The sequence below is a fragment of the Camarhynchus parvulus genome, chromosome 15 (assembly GCF_901933205.1).
Source record: "Camarhynchus parvulus chromosome 15, STF_HiC, whole genome shotgun sequence".
Taxonomy (NCBI): Eukaryota; Metazoa; Chordata; class Aves; order Passeriformes; family Thraupidae; genus Camarhynchus; species Camarhynchus parvulus.
The window spans coordinates 2,093,509-2,116,832 of NC_044585.1; the positions used below are offsets into that span (position 1 = coordinate 2,093,509).

At 51.3% G+C, this 23,324-nt stretch overlaps 1 protein-coding gene across 1 annotated transcript in view; it reads right to left on the reverse strand.

The window, feature by feature from the left end:
- Positions 1–10,042, reverse strand: part of FBXW8 (F-box and WD repeat domain containing 8) — a 62,245-nt gene extending 52,203 nt beyond the window's left edge. The window contains 2 exon segments of the mRNA XM_030959082.1: positions 6,052–6,156; positions 9,725–10,042. Coding sequence (XP_030814942.1) covers positions 6,052–6,156; positions 9,725–10,012 — 393 coding nt within the window. The 5' untranslated portion in view covers positions 10,013–10,042.
- Positions 10,043–23,324: the final 13,282 nt, after the last annotated feature.

A 23,324-nucleotide genomic window follows, 5' to 3' on the forward strand; every position in this document is an offset into this window, starting at 1 on the left:
ATGAAAGTCTTACTTTAACAAATATATTTGTTCAGTCTTTATACACCTGAGTGTATAAAAATGCCAGACTTTTAACAAAAGGCTTGTTTTCTGTGGTTTCTTCAGGAAATAACTGAGTTTATACTCCACTAGATCTCCACATAACATAGACACCAGTTTAGTGGCCACACTGTCAACCTGAAATATCAGTGACTGGAAAATTTTGACAGGGAAAGCAGCAAGAAAACAATTAAGAGAGAATTGTGAGCTTAGAGCAAAACTATGAATATATTTTCATATTTGTAGCTAAGAAACCCTCTCAGATCACAGCACCATACCTCTGAAGTCCCACTGACAATGCCTGATTAGGGGTATGACATTAGTGATTTATAACCTATTGTATTACAGTATGCATAAATAGCAATGAATTATTAAGTTTTTCAAGCAGCCTCAAGTTGCTGCCCATTCCAGAGAGAACAGCTTCATCACAATCAATTGTGGGCTCAGAATTAAAGATTCAAGAGGTAAGAGCCAACTTAAGTAGCTTTTTTTTTCCCTCTGTAATTCTTAATTTAAAAAAACAGACGTAACCAATGAAAGCCACGACTGGTGAAAGCAGCAATCAATTGTGCTCTGGTTCTAAAAAGATTAAAAAGAACCTTCTGAGACTGACATCATTTTTAGTAAGTTACAATTAAGCATCTAATGTTCATTTCAGTCCCCAGATTATGCCAAGAATCCAAGCCTCCCATGGACACAAACTCCCCCAGGACCATCTCTTTATATTTATTTGCCATTTTTTCCATAGTGACACACACACAGAAAATGTTTAATGTGATGAAAGAAGAGGTGATCTGAATAACCTGCAAGTGTTTTTAAGGTTTGAGACCTACAGAGAAAAGCAGTGCTCAAATAGGAATATCTAAAAGCAGCAAAATGAACATTCTGAATCACCCAGAGCCCTCAGTGCAAACTGGCAGAGGGAGACAATCCCCCTCCATCCTCTGACAAAGGAAACAACCTGCACAGGGTGAGAATAATGCCCTGAAATGACAGAACCAGCACTGAGGCTGCTCCAGCAACACACAGCACCCTGGAATCAAAGTGCTGAGCGCTCCTGTCCCTAGAGGGACACACTCAGCAACTTCAAAAGCACCAAAAAGAAGCAATCCCAAATCCAAACCATTAAGAATTTGCTCACAATTTGATTTGAAAGTAGGATAAATATCTGTGTTATTGCTCCAAGAACACAAAAAAAAAAAACCCCAAAGCAGCTTTCTGCTGACACACCAAAAGAGCAGCTGTGGTGCAGGAGTGGAGCTCCCCAGGCAGAACCTCTGCCCCCTCCCCAAACAGCAGCACGTTTTCCTGACAGGGACAGGCTGAGCACACGCACAGGGAAGCACAGCCAAACCAGGCCAGCTCTTGCCTTGCTTTCCAAAAGAAAAATCAAAAATAAACACACACCTTTCAGCCTGCCAAAACAGAAAATATTGCACAGACCTTTCAAGTTTCAAGGTCTTAAAAGCATTTATAAAGATAGTAAAACAAAAGAAAAGGCGGGGGGGGGCTACATAAAATTTCGACTGCCTTTTCAACTTCCAGGGGGAATAAAGATCCTATCCTACCCTGATTTTTTTTCAATCAAATTACAGCGAACCCTGCTGCTTTACAAGCCTGAATTTCCAAAGGGTCCCTAACCCAGCCTTTCCTTACAGCCCCAAACTCACATGCCAATCCCTTGTAAAACCCCACTGAGCGAGGCTCAGCTGCACGAAATCACTAAAAAAGAGTCTCAAGCATTTCACTTTACAGCACCACTGTGAGCTGCAGCATTAAAACCAACCATTGGCTTCAAGTCAGCTTTATTAGATCTGCTTGACTTGGAGTTTCAGGTGAGGCCCCAAAAGCCAGGGCATTATGGCTTTATTTACATGCACCCAAAAGCTGGGTGCTGGAGAGGAGCTGAGATGTGCAAAGCTCTTGTTAAAACTGTTTCCAAATCTAAACTGCACAGAAACTCCAGCAAGGATCAATGACAACATCTTACAGACTTGTTTATAGATTTGGAGTCCTGAATTTAATTTTGTCTTCAGTGTTCCTATTATCTTTTTACAACTGTTCTCAGCAAAGAAAGTTTGGGTTCCCCTGAGTTCCACAGAGGGACAGTTTTATATTTTATAGTTCAGCAAGTAATAATGTTCTGAAGGACTTCAAAAGCTTTTGCTGACACAGGCTTTGCTATTTGGTTTTGCCTCTGGGGGATATTTTTCCCCTTAAAAAACCCCACCTCTTCCATCAAATCCAAAATTTCTTCTAATCCCATCTAAATCAACTGGCTCAAATCCTAATGAAGGTTTATTCATCCCTCTGCATCTGATAATGGTTTTTATTTCACTAGGTTTATTTTCTTCCCCAGACACACAAAGGCAGAGTCAAGGCTCATTTGCTGGGACCAGGGGCCTCAATTAGAACTAGCTGGACTTTGAGCTCGGTACAAAAAATAGTGCCAAGTGTTTAATCCAAAGCCATTCTGATGGAAACTGCTCATCTTTTCTGCTCACAGCCCTGAGCACAAAATGGTTTGGCCTGGAAGGGACCTTAAAGACCACCCAGTGTCACCCCTGCCATGGCCAGGGACACCTTCCACTGTCCCAGGCTGCTCCAAGTCCCATCCAACCTGGCCTGGAACATTTCCAGGGATCCAGGGGCAGCCACAGCTGCTCTGGGAGTTCCATCCCAGCCCCTCACCACCCTCCTAGGGAACAATTCCTAATTCCCAATATCCCATCCATCCCTGCCCTCTGGCACTGGGAGCCATTCCCTGTGTCCTGTCCCTCCATCCCTTGTCCCCAGTTCCTCTCCAGCTCTCCTGGAGCCCCTTTAGGCCCTGCAAGGGGCTCTGAGCTCTCCCTGGAGCCTTCTCCTCTCCAGGTGAGCACCCCCAGCTCTCCCAGCCTGGCTCCAGCCCTTGGAGCATCTCCTCCTCTGGTCTCACTCCATCAGCTCCAGGTCCCTCCTGATGTTGGGGACCCCACACTCAGGGGCAGCTCTGCAGGAGGGGTCTCACCTGAGGGGGCAGAGGGGCACAATCCCCCCCCCGCCCCTCCTTTCCTGCTGCCCCCGCTGGGGGCTCAGCCCAGGGCAGGGATATCCCTATCCATCCATTTCTCTGCACTCTCTGGGAATCACAAGGAGGATGGATGATGGCTTTTACCCATAAACAACCTTAATGCAAAACCATGCTCAAAAAAACCACATTCAATTTTCTTTTTATAAATGTATAAACATTAAAGCCTCAACTGTTTGACAATCCCAGAAGTCCTGGAAGCAAGCAGCTGAAATTCTTGATTTATGCATGACAATTCATTCCTAAATTCCTAGAAACAGTCTCCCTTGCCCTAGATACATACACAATTCCTGTGTTGGTAAACACTTCTAAACCTTCTCTCTCTAAGATGAAAACCTAACAGGTCAAGGGAATTTCCCACTGATCTGTTCAGAAACAAAACTGCCAAAATTCAGTGCTGCTGAATTGAAACACATCCCCTCATCACCAAGCTGAACCATAAAAGCCATGGGTAAAATAAATGTATTTACAGTATCAGCCCTAAATCACACAAGGACATTTCAATTTGTCACATTTGTGGTGTCCCAGGGGATTGTTTCTCGTTTCTCTCCACACCCTGACCAGGAGGAAGGAGTGACAGACAGTCACAGGAGAGTCACTCATGGTACAGATATTCCTGCCAATGGTCAGAACACAATAAGAGAGTGCTCACAGGGTAAAATTCTGCCTTACCCTGGCCTGTTCTATGCTACATGAATCCCTGGATACTTTTCTCCATCAATTCCAAACGTGGGATATCAACAGGGACCGGTCTGGTGGGTGCTGCTGAATGTCACCCCCCTAGTGCAGACCCAGCAGAGCTCAGGCACTGAGGACCTGAGCTTTATTTATTTACAGACTTCTGTACTTCCAGTGCCACACAGACAGGTTGTGGTTTACACTACTAATTCCAAAAATCAAAGAAAAGCTGTGGGGGAGCAAGGGAGAGGGAAATATCAAGGTGAAATTCAAGTTCTCCAGACAGTCTGTGGTGTGATTACATCTCAGAGAGGCTCTGCAGTCAGGCTCCTTTGCTGTTAGCTGGTTACCAATTTGGCATAAAGAACTAAGCAAACAGGTTTTCTCCAAAGGCACTCACATGGATCATGATGCCAATTCCACCAACTGGCCCAATTTCACTGAAATCCCAAGGCACCTTAATAAAAAAAAAACCTTTCTAGGATAACACCATAAAGCAGCAGGGTTTTCCATGGAACAGAAGAGGGCTCCCCCCCCTTCAAAAACAAAACCACCAGGAGAAAAATGAAAATGCTATTTATTTTTATGGCTCTGCTTTTTATTTGAACAGTTAAAAAGAAGCCAGCTCTGCACTGGATATTCATCTGATTGGGAAAGCCCTGTGAAACACTGGGCACTTGCTCAGCTGCCACAAAGGAACAGTGACTTGGGAACAGGAGAATGAGAAATGTGGAAAATTGTCTCTGTTAAAACACATCTCATGAGAACAGGTTCAAGCTAAAAAGCAAACTGAATGGGAGAGAAATCCAGTGCAGCCCTAAGCACAGGCAAAAGGAGCAGCCTTACAGCAGCCAATCTTTTTACTATGCCATGAGGTAAAGTGATCATGCCTAAGGAGGGGGGAAAAGAGAGTGAAAGAAAAACCTTAAACTAATCCACTTCAAAAATGCAACCCTGTTCCATGTCATGGGCTGTGGCCTTTACTGATGGCATATCTCAACCCCAAGGGACAGAAACTTGAGCATATCTGAAAGCTTCCCTGTCCTGGACAGCACCAAAAAATAATCCTAGAGAATTTTCCCCTCTGCAAGAGCAGCCCTGCACAAGGAATTAATTTTCTTTAAACAGTCCCTGTCCCTAAAAGGCATTAGCAACTCAAAGATTTAAGCAATAACCACTTGTAGCTATTTAACACTACAACACACTCACACTGAACATTAAAAGCCCACTTTCCTTTCAAAGCAAGCCTGGACCATCTACAGAATATTTAAGTTTAGCCACCCTCAACAGACCCTGTCTGTCACTTCTCAGTTTTCACATATTAACATTTCTCTCTTCCACTCAAACCATGCCCTAGACTGTTTGTAACACAGAGAATGGTTTTGATTGGATTTTTGTGAGGTTGCAAGATGTGCTCTGTATGTAAGAGTTAATGACCACCAGCCTGGAACCCCAAACAGTGGCCACAGGAGAAGCTGGAATGATATCCACAATATTCTGCTTGATTCCACTGGGTAACCACCACTTGCCAATTAAGTTTGCTTTGAAGACTCATTCAGAGAGGAGGTTCATCATTCAATGTGTGAAGAAAGGAAATAAAGAGGCCCAACAGTGTGGGCTGAACAACCCTGAGTAGAATGAGGTGACAGTGAGTGTTTCAGTAAAGTTCTGGAAGAGACAGGCAGTTTACAACTACACACAAATTAAGGACCATGCCTGAGTACAGACTGCTGAGAGCATCATCTAAAAGTGTGAGAAAAGAAAAATATAAATCCCTTGCAGGGCTGGGGAGAGGAAATCAGGGTCATTTAAGAATTTCACCTCACATGGAAATACTACAGACAAAAAGTTACTCCAATGTCTGTGGTTCAATCCCACACTGGAAAGTGGGAGGAGCAGCTCTTGCCATGCCCTTAGCACTGCCAAGTGCTCAATCCTAAATACTGCAAGACACTGACCTGAATCAAAAATGCTTCAGAACACTCACTCAAATCAAAATATCTTTGCACTATTTATTTTCAATTTTAAGGCTTTGCTGCTGCCCAAGCCACAGATGTTTTATTTAACTCTGCTCAAGTGCAGCTCTAAATCCAGCTCATGTACCATTACATTTCCAATATCCAGTTTTGGAAACTGTCTCCTGTGAGTGAAAGCACAACCAGCTGAGTTCCTTGGGCTACTACCCCACATTGAGGTGCCTGGTTTTTCACTATTTCTGCCAGTTTTAAGTGGAATCAGAGCAGCAAACTGCCAGCAGCACTCACCTGAGCACACCTTCCCAGCTCAGCCTTGCCCAGGTACTGGAATATCTTCAGTGCCAGCTCGTAAGGCAGCTGCACGTCGAAAAAAGGAACCTCATTGATTTCATTCTGGGAAGGCAAAAGGAGAAAAGAATTGGTGAGGCTGGTTTAACACACAGTTTGACAGCAGGAGAAGTTACCAGGGTATGGAGAAGGAATAGTGTGTCCTCAGGGTCACCACAGCTCCATGAAAACATCAGTTTTTCTGTTTTCTGCCCCTCCCTTCTTTCATGGCTCTTTAAAGGGCAGAGAAAGGCAAGACACAAGTTCTAGTAAAATAGTTTGGCTAAAGTGCCAAAAACCCCCAATAAATGATCATTTTTAAGGTATATGCCTGTTATTAATTTCACCAGCAAGGTTTCAATCCCATATGATGGAAAAATGAACAAATATTTTAAATAAAACTGAATGGAGATGATGTTGGTTTCTTTCATTACTAATATAAAAATGTTTTTTAATAGGAAATGTTCCTCCTTTAACTAATTGAGCATCTCAAACAAAAATTTGAAGCCAAATCCATCAATTTAAGCTAACAGCTAAATACAGCACACAGATTTTTCCTAGATGTATTCTGTTTGGTTTAATTACATAATTATTACATCTTCTTTCTGCAGTTATCACAACAAGATTTATCTTCGCTGTTATCCTGTCTAGATATTCAAAATTTTTATACTCTATAATAGAGTTTAATCAGCTGATTCTATTTCTATGTCACCAGTTTTGCTCTGCAGTGTTTCCTCGGATTTCTGTCCCCCCCAGGTGCTCCTGATCACTGTCCATCAATCCTCATGTACAAAATCAGCTGTTCAGTTAAAACCCATCTCCACTGTTTGCCTTCAGAAGCTCAGGATCATCTCCTGTCTCCTCCCTAACCCTGGTACCTTTGTTTCTCTGCAGGTCTCTCCTACAGCGTCTCATTCAGATCTGGGCCATTTGCAGTACCAAAGTAGAATAGAAGGGATATTCTGGGTTTATTTAAAGCATTTACTCAGGGAAATCTCAATATAACGTGGTGGTGTGGTTTTTAAAGCAAAAGATATTCCACACTCGGGACAAGACATTCTAAACACAGGCAAATGTTTAATACAACACAAACATGGGCAATGCTCCCATCAGGTCTTTTAGCAACAAAACATCACTTTACACACGCTGGAACCTCCCACTTGCTCTAAAGTTACTTAGAGCAGGAGCTGCAGCCGGCCGTGCTGCTGCCCTCCCTCCTCATCCCCAATTTCCCTGCACAAGCAGCTCCTTGTCCGTGCCCCGTGCTGGGGCCGCCGGCTCCGCAGGATCTGTTTTGCTTCGGAGTGCTGTAAATCCCACCCGTCTCCAGCGGGGACACCCAAGGAAAGCACAAAGGGATCCCGCTCAGCTTCAGCGGCCACGGGAGCGCTCCGGAGCCACAGGCTGCCCGAACGAACCAGAGGAGCCACCGGGCAAGGGTTGTTAGCTCCGGGCTCATGAGCTCAGGCACGGCAGCACCACGGATGTGCTCCTTCCAAATTGGGCTTGACTCGTGTCCGAGCAGCAGATCTGGCCTGGCTGGGGGCACACAGGGGTCTCACTGCAAGGGATCAGGGCTGCAGGCACAGCAGTGCTCACACAAGGCTCAACACCAACGGAGGAAAGGAGGGGAAAAGAGCAAAAACTTCCAGGGATCCAGGGGCAGCCCCAGCTGCTCTGGGCACCCTGTGCACCCTGTTCCCACCCTGCCAGGGAACAATTCCTAGTTCCCAATATCCCATCCAGCCCTGCCCTCTGGCAGTGGGAGCCATTCCCTGTGTCCTGTGCCTCCATCCCTTGTCCCCAGTCCCTCTGCAGCTCTCCTGGAGCCCCTTTAGGCCCTGCAAGGGGCTCTGAGCTCTCCCTGGAGCCTTCTCCTCTCCAGGGGAGCACCCCCAGCTCTCCAAACCTGCACAGGCTTTTTATAAACTGAGCTGCACAAGGATTTATACCCTGTTTCAAATAAACCCAGAAGTGCCTTTTTTTCCCTCCTTTGGTGCTGCAAAGGGTCCAAGTTTAAGTGAAGAGTAGCTGTAGAAGAGACCTACAAAAAGAAGCAAAGGAATGGGGGTTAGGAAGTGCCAAGAGGGAGGGGATGATCCTGATTTGGGATCTGTCTGAGGTTCTGGAGGCACAGCACAAACTCCTACTGATTCCATTCTGTGAAAAACGCCAATCACTTGTTTTTAAAATTTTAAAAGTTTAATAGTAATAAAATAGTAATACAATTGGAGTAATAATAATTTGGACAATTTGAATTAGGACAATATGAGACAATAGAAACAAAGAGTTACAGATGTCCAGGTACCTTTTCTGGCAGCACGAGCCCGAAAAAGGACCCACATTAACAAAGGATTAACTCTTAAAAACAACAGCCTGTTGCACATTCATACACTTCATACATGATGCATAAATGCCATTCAAACACAGGATTCTGTCAGGTTATTGTTAACTCCTTCCTCTGAATCCTAACAGCATCTTCGAGGCAGGAAGAAGTTCGTTTCTCCTGATAATGGAGCAATAAATTCTTTTTCTCTGAAAGATTGAGGTGTCCTGTGGTTGCTATCTCAGTGCAAGTCCTTTCTTTAAAAAAACTATCCCACATAGCATAGTTTCTATTTTAACATTTTTTTTATAACCCAAAACTATATTTGAAAGAATTAATACAGCATTACTTTCTAACACAACACATATAATATTCATTTAAATATTTGCAAGAAGCCAATCATAAAATATGCATTTTTCACACATTCTAATGAAATCCTAACATTAGGGGCAGAGCCACGTCTTCCCACACCCCAAAAATTCCTGCAGCTTGCCCTCAGCACAAGGAAGCAGGGATGTTAAGTCAGCACCAGTCTGTCTAAAAGTCTACTGGAATGAGTCCAAAACTCAAATACAACCAGCCCCTCTGAGACAGATTCGGGCTCCTGTGTGCTAATGGAGCACTAATTCTGTAAAATGGATTAATTTGTGCCTTGCAGACAGAAATTTAATCTGTTCCTTTTAATTTTTTTAAGCAAAGAGTAATTAGTCATAGTGAGGTTAGTGAGAACCAAGAAAATTGGTTTCCCCCTTAGTTTTCCTATACTGTAAATAACATCTCTATGGCATTTAGAGGATTTACCAAAGTAACTTTTATCTGGTTCAGAACTGTATTTAAGACTATTTCCAAACTGACTCCTTTATTTAAAGAATTAAAGTTTGTTTTCTTACTACACTGCTGTGTCACAAGGCAGGATATCCTTAATTACTGCACCCGCATCAAACTGCCTGAGTAAACAAAAAAAAATCTTAAGAGAAAAAAGATATTCTTTCATAGAGTCACAGCATATCTCGAGTAGATCACCGAGCCCAACTCCTAACCCCGCACAGGACACCCCAACAATCCCACCCCGTGCCATTACATAGGACAAGCAGATTCCGAAGGGTTAAAACTTTGTCAAAGGATGTATGTTCAGAAGCTGAGGTTATAAACAAGCACACAGGAACACCAATTCAAGGTCCCCTTCGCCTGCGGCCCCTCAGCCGAGCCCTCTCCGCGCTCCGGTACCGGCCCCACCGCGACCCCGCCCGGGGCCCGGCCTGTCCCTGCCACAGCCCCAGGGCCGCCCCCGGCCCCGCGCAGCCCTACCAGGTCTCGGATCAGCTGTCCCAGCAGATCGTCCCCATCTCCGGGTTCCCCAGCCGCGGGTTCCCCGGCAGGCCGGGCGGGCGCCGGGCTGCGCCGGGCCGGGGCGCTGCCGGCCAGCAGCCCGCGGGCCAGCGCCAGGTACCCGGGCTCGGCCGGGGGCTCCCGCGGGCTCTCTCCCGGCCTCTCCGGCGGCTCCTCAGAGGGCTCATCCCGCCGCCGCCGCTTCGCGCCCCCGGCCCGTTCCTCCCGCCGCCGGGGCCGCTCCCGCTCCGCCGGCACCGCGGCCATGGCGGCGGGGCCGGCCCGGCGCGGCACGGAAACCGCGCCCCGCGCCCGCGCGTTCCGCCGCCACAAGGTTCCGCCGCCGCTGCCGGGACCGGGGCCGGTGCCCGGGAATGGAGCCGCTGTTGGGGCCGGGGCTGTCGTTTTGTGGTCCCCACACGAGGGCGGCGATGGCGGACGGTCCCCACACGAGGGCCCGGCCTGGCTCTGGCGAGCCGCGGGCGGCCGAGCGAGGCCGCGGTGACGGCAGGGGCAGTCTGGGCTCCGGGCGCCGCTGGGAGCCCTCAGCCCCTCACAGCCATGGCTGGGGACAGGGCGGGGTCCCGCTGGGAGCCCTCAGCCCCCTACAGCCATGGCTGGGGACAGGGCAGGGTCCCGCTGGGAGCCCTCAGCCGAGGCCGGTCCCGCTGGGAGCTCTCAGCCCCCTCACAGCCATGGCTGGTCCCAGGGGAGAAGCCTTTCCCACAGGAGGGTTGCTGCCCATGGATGTGGCCGCTCTGAGTGACCCTCTGAGGCCATTTTTCCCTTTCTCTTGGCCATGTCTGAAGCCCAGCGGGTGGGCAGGGATGGCCCCACCGCTGCCGTGCCCACCACACCTGATGGGAAGGTGTTCTGCTCCTTGATTCACACCCACCTCCTGCGGCCACCACAGCCCAAGAGCTGGCACTGCCATGGCGTTTTGGGGAGGACACGAAGCTGGCTCAGTTCCTCTCCACTATCAACACACCTTGGTGCTCTAAGGCTGCGTTCAAATGATGCTGAACCACAGCTGTGAAGCTTCTGCACCTTCGGCCAGTCCAGCTGCCCAGGGAAGCAGAGAGGCCATGAATAGTCCAGTCTTCAGATGATTCCTGAGGAGCCCTCAAGAAAACAGAGCAGGTAAGTGATGTGTTGGTGTCAGTCAGTCAGCTGGTCCTTCTAGAACAGACTATAAAGCACAGCCCGTGCTCTCAGCAGCAGCTTGTGCAGTTACCCCCACCCTGGCGTCCACCTCTGCCTTCCTCACCAACCCCTTGCTGGTTTCTCTCCTCTACAGCTTGCTTGTGCTGTTTATAAAACCCGACTTAATGAACATGAACAGGTGTCCAGGAAGAACCCAAACTACCTCATTTAGGGGAGGAACTCTTCTATGTAGAAACCCTGCAACAGACAGGTGGATGAAGGCTGGCCATGCCTGGCCTGTGTGCTGGACCCGAAAACCCCCCAAAACAGCAGGGGCAGCAGGAAAGGAGGGGGAGATTCTGCCCCTCTGCCCCGCTCAGGTGAGACCCCTCCTGCAGAGCTGCCCCTGAGTGTGGGGTCCCCAACATCAGGAGGGACCTGGAGCTGATGGAGTGAGACCAGAGGAGGCCATGGAGATGCTCCAAGGGCTGGAGCCAGGCTGGGAGAGCTGGGGGTGCTCACCTGGAGAGGAGAAGGCTCCAGGAGAGCTCAGAGCCCCTTGCAGGGCCTGAAGGGGCTCCAGGAGAGCTGCAGAGGGACTGGGGACAAGGGGATGGAGGGACAGGACACAGGGAATGGCTCCCAGTGCCAGAGGGATATTGGGAATTAGGAATTGTCCCCTGGGAGGGTGGGCAGGCCCTGGCACAGGGTGCTCAGAGCAGCTGGGGCTGCCCCTGAATCCCTGGCAGTGCCCAAGGCCAGGCTGGATGGGGCTTGGAGCAGCCTGGGACAGTGGAAGGTGTCCCTGCCCATGGCAGGAGTGGGGTGGGATGAAGTTTAATATCCCTTCTAGCCCAAACCAGTCTGTGATTCTGTGACTTGTTTTCCTTACAAAACAATCACTTGCTGGGACACAGAGGAGGGGTCTCCCTGGGGTGCACATGCTGCTGAGCCCTGCCAGAGACGGGATTGCAGCCCAGGGACTGCCCCTGCAGCAGGACATGAGGCTGCTCCAGGGAGGGTGCATGGGCTGGGGTGACTTACCAGGAGGTTCACAGCAGCTTCTCTGCAAAGCAGGGGGGAACAGGGCCAGTTTGGGGTGATTGCTGGCTCAGAGGGAGCCCCCTGTGCCCATCCCAGGGCTGGTGTGTGCAGGGAGCCCTGCCCGGGGTGCCAGCCCTGCTCCCATGCCCTGCCCGGGGGTGCCAGCCCTGCTCCCGTGCCCTGCCCGGGGTGCCAGCCCTGCTCCCGTGCCCTGCCTGGGGTGCCAGCCCTCCTCCCGTGCCCTGCCTGGGGTGCCAGCCCTCCTCCCGTGCCCTGCCCGGGGTGCCAGCCCTGCTCCCGTGCCCTGGCAGCCGGGGAGGCCCCGCGGGCCCCGGGTCAGTGCCGGGGGCTGCGTGCTCCTGCCTCGGCCACCCGCAATGTGATCCGAATCCGTAATGCTGTGGGTGATGAAATCGGCTCCAGCTCTGTGTAATCCCCTCACTGCCCCCCTGCATCTCCTCGCTGTCCCCTCCTCCAGCCCACAGGCATCTGCAGCCTCGCACTGTCTCTCTATCCCCACGCCATCCTCTCTGTCCCACAGTCCCCTCTATCCCCACAGTGTCCCCATACTGTCCCCTCTATCCCCACATTGTCCCCAAACTGTCCCCTCTAACCCCAGTGTCCCCTCTATCCCCACAGTGTCCCCTCCATCCCCATGCTATCCCCTCTATCCCACATTGTCCCACCTTCCTCACACTTCCCCTCTATCCCCAAACTGTCCCTCTGTCCCCACGCTGTCCCCTGTATCCCACACTGTCCTCTCTATCCCCAGATTGTCCCTCCATCCCCATGCTGACCCCTCTGTCCCACCTTCCCCACTGGCCTCTCTATCCCACATTGTCCCCTCCATCCCCACGCTATCCCCCCATTCCTACGCTGTTCCATCAGACTCCCACCCTGGATACCAGAATCTTCCACCACACAAGCACTGTTCCCTCCACTCCCACACTGCCATTCCATCCCCCGTGTCCCTGCATCCCCGTGCTGTCCTCTCCATCCCAACACCGTCCCATCCATCCATCCATCCATCCATCCATCCATCCATCCATCCATCCATCCATCCATCCATCCATCCATTCCCATGCTGTCCCACCGAACTCCCACCCATCCCTGGATACCGGAATGTCCCACCACACAACCACTGTCCCCCCCAGTCCCCCGCATGTCCTTCTATCCCCACACCATCCCCTGTATCCCTGTCTGTCCCTCCCATCCCTCCGCCGTCCCACGCAACTCCCACACCACCGCTGGACCCCAGACCGTCCCACCGCTGTCCCCCTGCCCCCCACCCCGCGCCGTCTCCCGGCTCCCCCCTCTCCGCCCGCGGCCGAGCACCGCCCCGCGGGGGATGATGTAACCCCCGGTCCCCCCCGTGTCCCGCCCGCGTCCCGCCCGCCGCACACTCGGCGGGCTCGGCGGCGAGCGGACGCAGCCATGTGCCCGTGCGCGCTGCGCGGCCCCCCCGCGCCCTGCAGCCCCTGCGGCCCCGGCCGCGCCGCCCGGCCCGAGGCCGCCGCCCGCCGGGTCGCCGCCCGCCTGCGCCGCCTGGGCGATGAGCTGGAGCAGCGGCGCAAGGCGCGGGGCCGCGGCCCCTCGGCCGCCCGCCGCCTGGCCGCCGTGGCGGGGCTGCTCTGCGCGCTCACGCCCGCGGCCGCGCTGGCCTGGCTGATCCGCAGGAGGAGCCTCTAGGGAGAGGGGCGCTGGACGGAGCGGGGAGCAGGCGGGACGCGCAACAGGTGGGCGCGGGACGGGGCGGCCGGCGGGGCTGGGCTCGGGACGGGAGCGGGCGCGGGGGCTCGGCTCGGTCCGGCCCGGCGGAGCGCGCTGTCCGCGGTACCCGCGCCTCGCCGGGCTGCGGGCAATGACCGCGGCACCGCACGGAGCCGCGGGCTGCTCGTGCTGCCGGGTCACACCGACCGCTCTCCTTTTCCTACTCCTCTTCCTCTCCTCTCTCTTCCTCTCCCTGGACTGCCGGTGCCAGGTCGCACCGACCTGTCGCTCTCACCTCTCCCCCGTCCCCTCCATCCCCACTTTCCCTCTCTCCTCTCCCTTTTCCCAAGACTCTCAAACGCCCCATTTCCCCTTCCCCAAACTTCTCACGGCTTCCACCCCCGTGGCTCCCCTCCGCCCGCTCCACCCGTGCTCCTGTGGGGCAGTTTGAGCTCCATGCCCGGCAGCGGCGCGGGGCAGCTCAGGGGGAGCCGAGCAGGTCCCGTGTTGCCCCAGCTGCCGGTCCTGAGAGCTGGAGGGTGCCCCGCACACCCGTGCCTGCCAAACCTCCAGCCCTTTTTTGCGTGGAGGAACTTTCCCTGTGTCCTGTCATTCCCTGGTGGGCTTTAGATCCGCGGGTGCTGTGTGGCACTCATCCCTAAGGTCACTGGGTGGTGGAATGTCCCCGCTGGACTTTCCAGTGGGGCACCTGGGACATTGGCTCTGTGTTTTGATTAATGCCTTGCCCAGTGTTGGGTGTTCTCCCCGAGGGGGTCCCAAGCCACTGGCCAGGAAAAGCACCCAAGCCCAGTTACTGCTGGTTCTGTGCTCCAGAGCCACTGAGCAAACGAGCAGCAGGGGACCAGGACATGCCTGGTCCTGTAACCTTCGTTGTTGCCATCCTGGTGACAGCTCCGGGGCTTGTGGGGGCAGCTCTGCACCCTCAGCCCTGGGAGCACTCAGGGATACTGAGCATATGTGGGGTCACCTCAGGGATTTTGGGTGCTGTGTAGTGTTCTTTGGGTTGTGGATTTGTCGCCACAGACCCAAGGAGCACGGGCTCCTCTTTAGGGTGCTGTAAATTGCATCATAAACACCCCCCAGTGTCTGTCTGTGTTCAGGGCACAATTTCAGCGCATGTCTAACTTTCAGCGTGCACTGGTATCCCACCAGGTTGGATAGGGTGGTGTGGAAGGAAAGTCAGGTTATCAGAGAGTTTAAAAATGAGGTTTTCCAGCAGGTCTGTGTGTTTGCACTGTGTGTGTGCGCTCTGTGGGGGGGCATTGTTATCATCCATCCGAGCCACAACTGCTGTGTCTGGCGGGAGGCTCCGCTGGTCACCTCTGGAAAGCTTTCTTTGAAACAAAAACAGAGGAGAACTGTGGTGTTTTGGTGAATTGAAGCCTCAATTTCTATAAAAGCAGGCTCTGGATGGTGCCTCAGAGGTGGTGTCAGTGGTGTGGGACTGTGGTCAGGAGCAGAGCAAACACATCTCTCCCTCCCCGTCAGTTTGTGGCAAGTTTGGTTCCAGTGTTTGGAAGCAAACCCACCCGTCTGCCTTGCTGGCCTCTCTGAGCACAAACAAAGCTGAAATCCAAGGGGGAACGGCAGTGATCTCCCTTATCTAATGTCTCAAATGTCCATTTCTTTCTGACAAGCCAGGGAGATTCCTCCCTGCCCAGTCTGGGACTCTGTCCCAGGCAGAGGAGGTGGCAGGTGAGCAGGGCTGGCAGAGGGAGCCTGTCAGCTGGCCCCAGTGATCCATGCACGCGCTCAGCCCAGACCTGCTGGCAATCCCACGAGGCCAAAGCTGTTTGGAGTATTAATTTTTGTGAAGGTTTATTGGGCAGACACTCTTCTTTTCCCCCCAATCTCTTCTGCTGTTGATCCTGGAGTGCTCACTTCCATTTCTGCCCACCAGTTGCTTATAAATGGCTTTGATGAGAGGCTGTGGAAAAGCCAAGCATTATCCCGGGCGCCTCCGAGGCGAATTCCATGGGCAGCACCGTCCTGCCCCTGGCTTCAGAGGCTGCCACAGACAGTGTTGAGCTGCCTCCAAATGCTCCTGGACACAAATACACATGTAAGGCTGAAAAGGAGCTCCTGGTGTGTGATGGGAAGCGGTTTCAGGGATAAAGGCACAGATGAACAGGCTGGTGACACTCCTGGCTGTCCCTGTGTGCAACCTGTCCCACTCCTGCCACGCTTCTGAGGCACAAGTGACCAAGCTGCAGATGAAAATACAATGCAAGCCCAGAATAATTAACTGTGTCATCTGCACCTCAGTTCCTCGGTTATTCTGGCCATTAATAATCTTTTCATCCTGAGCAGTAATTTGCTTTCACCAGTGGAGGTTTCTGACAGTCTGCAGTGTCTCGGAGCCCCAGTGACAGTGCAGTGAGCTGGGTTAGCCTTGGAGATGAGGTAAGACAGTGTTTGATTACCTCAGCAGAGTATTTCTGAACAAAACAGGCAGTTTTCTGCCATCCTCAGAGAACTCTGCAGTGACAATAACATTGTCCTGCAACAAGCTGGGAAGTCCAGCCTCTAACCACTTGTGATCTTTGGATTTCATGGAAAGGCTGGTAAGAGGAGAGTGACTTTACAGTTAATGAGTGCCCTGCAGAGTCAGCCTTTGTCTCGTGATCTGGTGGTTGCAGAAGGAATGGAGAAAAGAGGAAAAGGCCAGTTTCAGCTTAGGTTATTCCTCGAGTTCCCCTCCTGCTTTTTCAAGAGGCAGCAGTGCTGGCTGCTGTGAGCTTTCTGAGGCAGGAGGTTGGTGCTTGTTCCCTCAGCTCCGTGTGGCCTCACACAGCAGCACAGCTCAGGGAACATTCCCGTGCTCCAGGGAACCCCTCCTGCTCCCTCAGCCCTGGCTGATGGCAGTGGAGCAGGATTAGGGCTGTGACCAGCCTGCATCTGCAGACCCTGCTTGGGATTTGGGGATGGATGCTTTGCAACTGGTAGTTGTAATATGTAATCTGACATCACCTTGAAACATCCAACCAGGGCATGAAGTATAGTTGTCAGGTGCCAGTTTGGCATACAATGTCACTTGTATTTCGCTCTGTTAGTTCAGGAGTGGCAGTGTATTAAAATCAAACCCTACTTGTCCCTGCCAGCTCCACCAGCCTGGTTCCGTGCCCACTGTGTTGCCAGGAATTCCCCCCACTGTTTGCTGCGAGGTTCATGCAGAGCCACTCTGTCCAAAGTCTCAGTGCAGTTAATTATCTGTATTAAAACTGGGTTGATAAGATTTCTGGAGGTGTCCCACTGAGCTGTGCAGGAGAGCAGAGCAAACGAAGGACCAGAGGCAGTGGAGATGCAGAGAGCTGGTTCTGCACCAGGACAAACATCCAACCCCGTGTGTGTCCCTCACACAAAGAGGCAGGCTCTGTTGTTTATCCTCCTGGATCAGGAAAAAGCCAGCCCTTCCCAGTGGCAAGCATCCTGCTCAAAAAAGCCAAAGGTCCCTGCCACCCTCGCCCCAGCCTCACCGTTAAATTGAAGCAACAAAACCTTCAGCATTAATTCTCCCGATAAACAAACATTAGAGTTTGCACGAACAAACAGCAGCCCAGGAATGGCTCATTCCACGGGTGGACTGAGGCCAAGCAGGACAGTCTTTGTGGGAGGACTGGAGCCCAAATGTATTTTTTTACTGTCTGGGTTCCCTGCTCTTCCTATACAAAGATCTCCCGGACACACCGTTCTTCCCAGTTCATTTCTAGCACTCCTGAACCCCCTCCTAATTGTTTTTTGGTCTTCCAAGTTGCCCTTCCACCTCCCGCGGAGATGCTAATGAAGTGTGAGTGTACACGGATGGGGCTGCTTGGGAATTTGACAGGGCTTTTGCCCAGCCCTTGTTCCCTCATTAAGCTGCTGCTGCGCGGGGACGGGAGCGATTGTGCCTCGTTTAGTCCCTGCCTCCAGCGTGCCCTCAGCCATCCAAGCCCTTGGATATATTTTTCCCTTTCAATATATCAATAACTGTTATTTTGTTTATTAGCAGTGGGACGTGTGCCAAGCCAGCGGCCCCTGTAATCCCTTTAAATGGAGCAGTTCCATGCTGACACAGTAGCCGTGAGCAGAACTCCTTTTTCCAGCTGCTGCCGGAGCCGGGAGCTCAAACTCTGCTCTGGTTTCGTGCAGGTGCTGCCCAAAGGTGGCTTCTCCTCCCCTCCCTGAATAAAAATCAGCCAGAGAAGTGCTAAGAGACACAGGACCCCCTACCTGAGTCGTTTCATGCCCATCCCAGCAGCTTGGTTTTTTTGGTAAAGCTGTGGGATACGGCTGGAGAATTCCAGATAATCGGGAAGTGGAGCTGCCTGTGTGTGTTAAAGCACCGGGATGTGGCCAGGTTGGCTGAGGTGGTTTTGTAACCAAAACCATTTGTTGTCTCATAACCTTATTGCTTCCTTTGTGCAATGGTCGAGAGCAACCTTCTGAGCGAAATCTGTCTCTCCCTAAATGCCCAGGCACAGAGGGATACATCACCAAAGGGAATGTCAGTTCCCATGAACAAATTTCAGAGGAAGTGAATTTTTCCTTATCGTTCCCATCCATGTTTCCAATAGACACTGCATTTTTCATACAGGCACTCAGCCATAATTCATTTTCTTTTATAAGGAAATGAAAATGTTGATAGTTGTGGACAGTTTCCCCCAAAGTTTCAGCTTTTTAAGAATGGCACATAAAATAATCATTTTTTCAGCAGCTCTACAGAAGGGATATGCTGGTTCTCTTTCCAACTTACTATCCACCCCAGTACAAATGGGATGTAGTTTGGCTTTCCCCAGCCTTTTTCAGACCCAAAGTACCAAATTTTGCTCTGTCTGCTGAGTGCCTATTGTGGGAAATTTGGAGTAACTCCACTGGAGTCAATTGGGTTGCCCTGGATTTACGGTGCTATAAATGAGATCAGAATTGGCTCAAAGTATATTCCATTAATGAGTCAGATACTGGCAATGCAGCCAACATGCACCCAGAAATGGCTTTAACACAGCCTAGGATATTCAAAATTGGTTTATTGAGAGATGGGCTCAGGGCCAGAATTCTGGGGTTCTCTTTTATTCTTTCCATGAAATTCACCTTCCTGCAGAAGGCCAGCACGAGGCTGATGCAAAACTTAAGAGCCATTTAAGCCCTTAGAATGGGGCTTGTGAGATGCATAAACATTGTGCTGAGCTCTCTGCCTGCCCTGGAGCAGATTTATCGCTTGGAGTTCAAGATGTTCTAGGATTTATCAACTTTTACAGGTTTTTATAGATTTTCTATACGTTAAGTGACACAGAGAGACAGTTTGTAAAATACAGTGACACCACGGATGATCTGTTGCCAGCCACGGGTGGCACAGCAGGACAAGGGTTCAGAGCTTGGCAGCTGGAAGTGCTGCTACAGGAGAAATAATAAATAAGGATTAAATGGTTTTGCTGTGGAGGAAATCCTTTAATCAACTGCTGGACTCTTTATTCCAGTGTAACTTGAGTAAATATCTCACCTCTTGGAGTGAAGGCAGCCACATTGCTTTGTTCACTGCCACACTCAAAGCCCAGCTGTGCCCTGCTCTGGGCAATTCTGGCGTTTGTGGGGGGAGTGAGGTACCCAAATCCCCTCCTGGTGATGTTTCCCAGTCTGGAGGATCCCGTGGTGCTGTGTGCCTGTCCCTGAGCACACAGGGAAGCAGGAAGGCTGAGCAGGGGGCATTCCAAGCCCTGGGCTATCCCTGGAGCTCTGCATTGACTCCCTGTGCCCAGCTGCTGGTTTTGTTTAGCTGTGTTTGTCCCTCCCCACACAGCAAACACCTCTCCTATTTACCTTCTGCCAAAAGAGCCAAGCAGCTCTGCTAAAGCACTTTGGGACACTCCAGTATTTCCAGAGGGCAGGTGGGATGTGGGAGATGGAGCCTGGAGGAGCAGCAGCCCTGGGATGGGGCTGGCTGACAGCCTTGATCAGAGCCAGACTGAAATGTGCTTCACCTCTGGAGGGTTCATCCTGGCCTTCCTCCTTCCAGCCATTCCCACCGGTGCCTCAGATTCCCTGAAACTAGAAAGCAGGGCTGGGAATGAGGGAGGGAGAGGCTGGAATTGCCACATCCTGTGGGCAGCTGGCAGGAGCTGGGGTACAGCAGATGTGGTTCAGGCTCCTGAGACATTCCAGGGACAGGGAAAGGTCACAGCCCCAAGGCTGTGTTTGCCCTCAGGCTCAGGGGGAATTGCTGGGGTGTCCTGGAGTCAGGAGTTGGACTGATGATCCCTGGGGTCCCTTCCCACTCGGGATACTCTGGGATTCTGCTCAGAGTCCGTGCCAGCACAATTCACCTCTATCCCCGGAGCCCATCTCATCCCCAGGCTGTCTCCTGCTGCCTTCCCGCTGGCATGAGCAGGGCAGGACAGCAGCAAGGGGAGGGATTCTGGAGCAAGGCAGCTCAGGATCTGCCCCGGAGCTCTTGGCCGGCCCTAATTAGCTGTGACTTCATTGCTGCTGCAGTTGCACCGTCAGCGACTCCCCCTCCTCTCCCCGCGGTGAAATCACCTCATCCCGGCGGCCGCGGAGGTTTCTCCGTGCAGGTTTTTCTAGGATCTCTCATTGTCACCGCCTGCCAAGGAGATATCCATGGCATCTGCCCCAGCCAGGGCTGCTATCAACAAACTGAGGGACAAACGCTGGGAAATGGGAATTTCATCGCAGATGCCCCTTGGGCACTTCTCCTGCTAATTTGCACTTAGATGGGTGCCTTTCTCTGAGCACTTTATTAATTGAGGCTCGCAGCCCACCTGTGAGGCAAGGAAGTTATTAGTGCCCTCATTTTCCAGCAGAACTGAAAGCAGTGGTTTGCTCAAGGCCACAAATCTAATCAGTGGCAGAGGCAGGGATGAGTGAGTTCTTGCAGTCTCCTGTGATACTCCGTGCGCCCCCACTGCCTACCTGGAACAAATTTAATGGCTTCCCTAAAAGTTCACATTTTTGTTAAAGTGATGTAAATGAAGATGGAGCACCCAAAAGGAGCCTTGCAAGGGGGAGAGCTCCCAAAAATCTGCAGTACCCAGGGCCAAAGGCATCATCTCCTGTCTGTGCACAAATCCTCCTCCCCATAAACTCCACACTTCGTCTGTAAATTTAGTAGGAGGGTTCAAGCATAAATTTAAAAGAAGCTTTTATTGTACCCAATGCATCAACATAATTAACACCCAACCCCATTCTTTTGCTTTCTTAGGCTGGAACAAACCCTGTGCCCTTGGAGAAAATTGTTTCCCCTTTTCCTCCAGGGAATCCAGAGCCTGAGCAGCAGCTGTGAAGAGTGGAGAGAAAGAAAGAAGTGGGAGATGCTGGAAGTGCTTTGGGCGACGTGAGAAGGAGGATTTGCCCGGAAGGAGCTGTTCAAGGGCCCAGCAGCAAACCAGAGACACAAAACCTGCTTATATATAGAAGAATGTAACCCCTGTGTATGCAGACGTGGACGCGTGCATGCCTTGTCGAGAGCGTAAGCGACATTCCCTGTAGATCAGATCGCTGCTGTGAGCAGCCCTGCTCCCGCAGGCCGAGCCTTGGCGCTGCTGCTGGCCCTGCTGGACACCACCCACTGCCCTGCCGGCCCATTTCTGCAGCAGGATGAGGAGGAATCTCTACACCCAGATTTGTAATCCTGAGAATTCCAAACGTGCTGCCCAGGCGTGGCGGGAGCGGGTGCGGAGCGGCTCGGACAGCAGTTTGTGTGTGTAAATATTCATGCTCTGGCACCAGGGGAGAGCAGCTTTCCTATGACTTTAGTTTCTCTGGTGCTACATTTAATATTTGTCTGGGGCTAAACTGCCTCTCTGTGGTGCTACAGTTTCCCCAAGAGGATGTTCTGAAACGTGGGACAAGGAAAGATCTATTTTGGTTATTGATATTTATACACAAGATAGCAAAAAATAAGACTTGTTGAGAAGGTGCTATTTTTTTTTTCTTTCTTTCTTTCAATCTCTGCAGAAACTAAGACAAAACAAATAATCTACCCCAGAACTTTATAAAACTCCTTTTCTTTGGAGCAGTTCTTTTTCTTTTTGACAGTGTGGAGCTTGGGAAGCAGCAGGCACTGAGGTGGAAAGGACACAGGGCCCTTTCCACTGCAGTGTGCACATCAAAGTCTGCTAGAGCAGCACTTTCTGCAGCTCCAGAGCTGGGAATTCTCCTGCATGGTGATTTATTCAGTCCCACATCCCGTGAACCAGGGAAGAGAACTCTTATCCAGACTGATCACTAGAGCAGGGGATAACAGGAGAACTTGGCCTTAGAAGTCAAAGGGCTTTTTTCAGTCTAGTACTGAGCACTTTTTTCCTTGCAGCCAAAACTACCTGTCAGATTTCGGGTACCTTCCACATACAGCAACCTGTGCACAGTTTTTTAGAAACATTTTTCCTACCTTCAGATATTTGCACCAGAAAATTGACCCTGCCATGGCAGGGAGGGCGTTTTCAAAGGCATAAAGGAATGTTAGAACCCGATTTCTGAAGGAAATTTGGCTCTTTTCAAAATACTTCCCACCCTCCACCCAGCCCAGGAAGAACCCGAGTGGCCTCTGTGTCCAGTGAGACCCTGCATTTTCCACTGCTGCAGGAGAAATGTTTCTAAGCAATCTGAAAGCTAAATTCTCCCTTTATCAAATATTCACTGCAGTGTTTTGAGCCCCTGCACACGTTTTCCTGGCTGATATTGATCCAAGTCCATTCCCAAACAGCAGCAAGGGCTCTGCTGGAAGAGCAGATGGTTTCTAGTGAGAAGCCTTGGTGATGTGCAGTGTTGGGAGGGGTGGTGTAGCTCTGTGTAGTTTGTCTGTCCATACCCTTGGGGTGGTCTCAGAGCCACAGGGACCAGTGGAACATTTTCCTGCCATTTCTGCCCTGATGCTCAGTAATCCTCAGCATCCTGAACCCCTTCCCAGCTCAGTCTCCTACAGAAACAAAAGGAGGAGCCTTTTTAGCAAAAGGAGGAGCCTCAGCTGATTCCAGCAGTGCTGGGCAGAGCCTTAAAAATACCAATTTCTGGAAACCCCTGGAATGTGGGAGTGAAATTGTGCCTGTGGAATTGCACAGTCCCACTTGAACAGGAACCATGGATGTGACACTTGGCTTAGGGCACATCCTCCCCGGGCTGGGTCACATCCCTCAGAGGCTCTCCCACAGATTCCTCACCTTTATCAGCTCTGAATGTAATCAACTTCTCACCTGGAATAGGCATTATTCCATTTCCCTGTGCACACAGCTGGCACTGCCCTTTCTCTCTGCTGCCCTGGCTGTTGGGGGCTGCAGCCTTCAGGCTGCTCCCAGTGTTTCAATTCCCTTGGAGCAGCAGAGCCAAGGAAAAGGAAGGGAAGTTCTGTCCTCCCCACCTCGGGAGAGCCCCCAGATCTGTGATCAGCCCCAGTGCAGGGATTGGCTGATCTCCCTCAGTCCCAACCCCCCATGGACAGGCTTGTCTGTGAAAATTCCCAAACCTCAGAGCTGCCAGGGGATTGCTCTCCTCAGGGGCTCCAAACAGTCAGCAAAAAATGTTACCAGACTTGTCCTGCCCAGCCTGGAACTGCCACATGGATGGTGCTTCCCAAGTGGAAACCAGAGCAGGTCTGGCACCCCAAACCCTGTCTTGTTCCTGGTTTGCTTCACTTCTGTAGTTCCAAACTGGATGTTTTGTGTGAACTGAG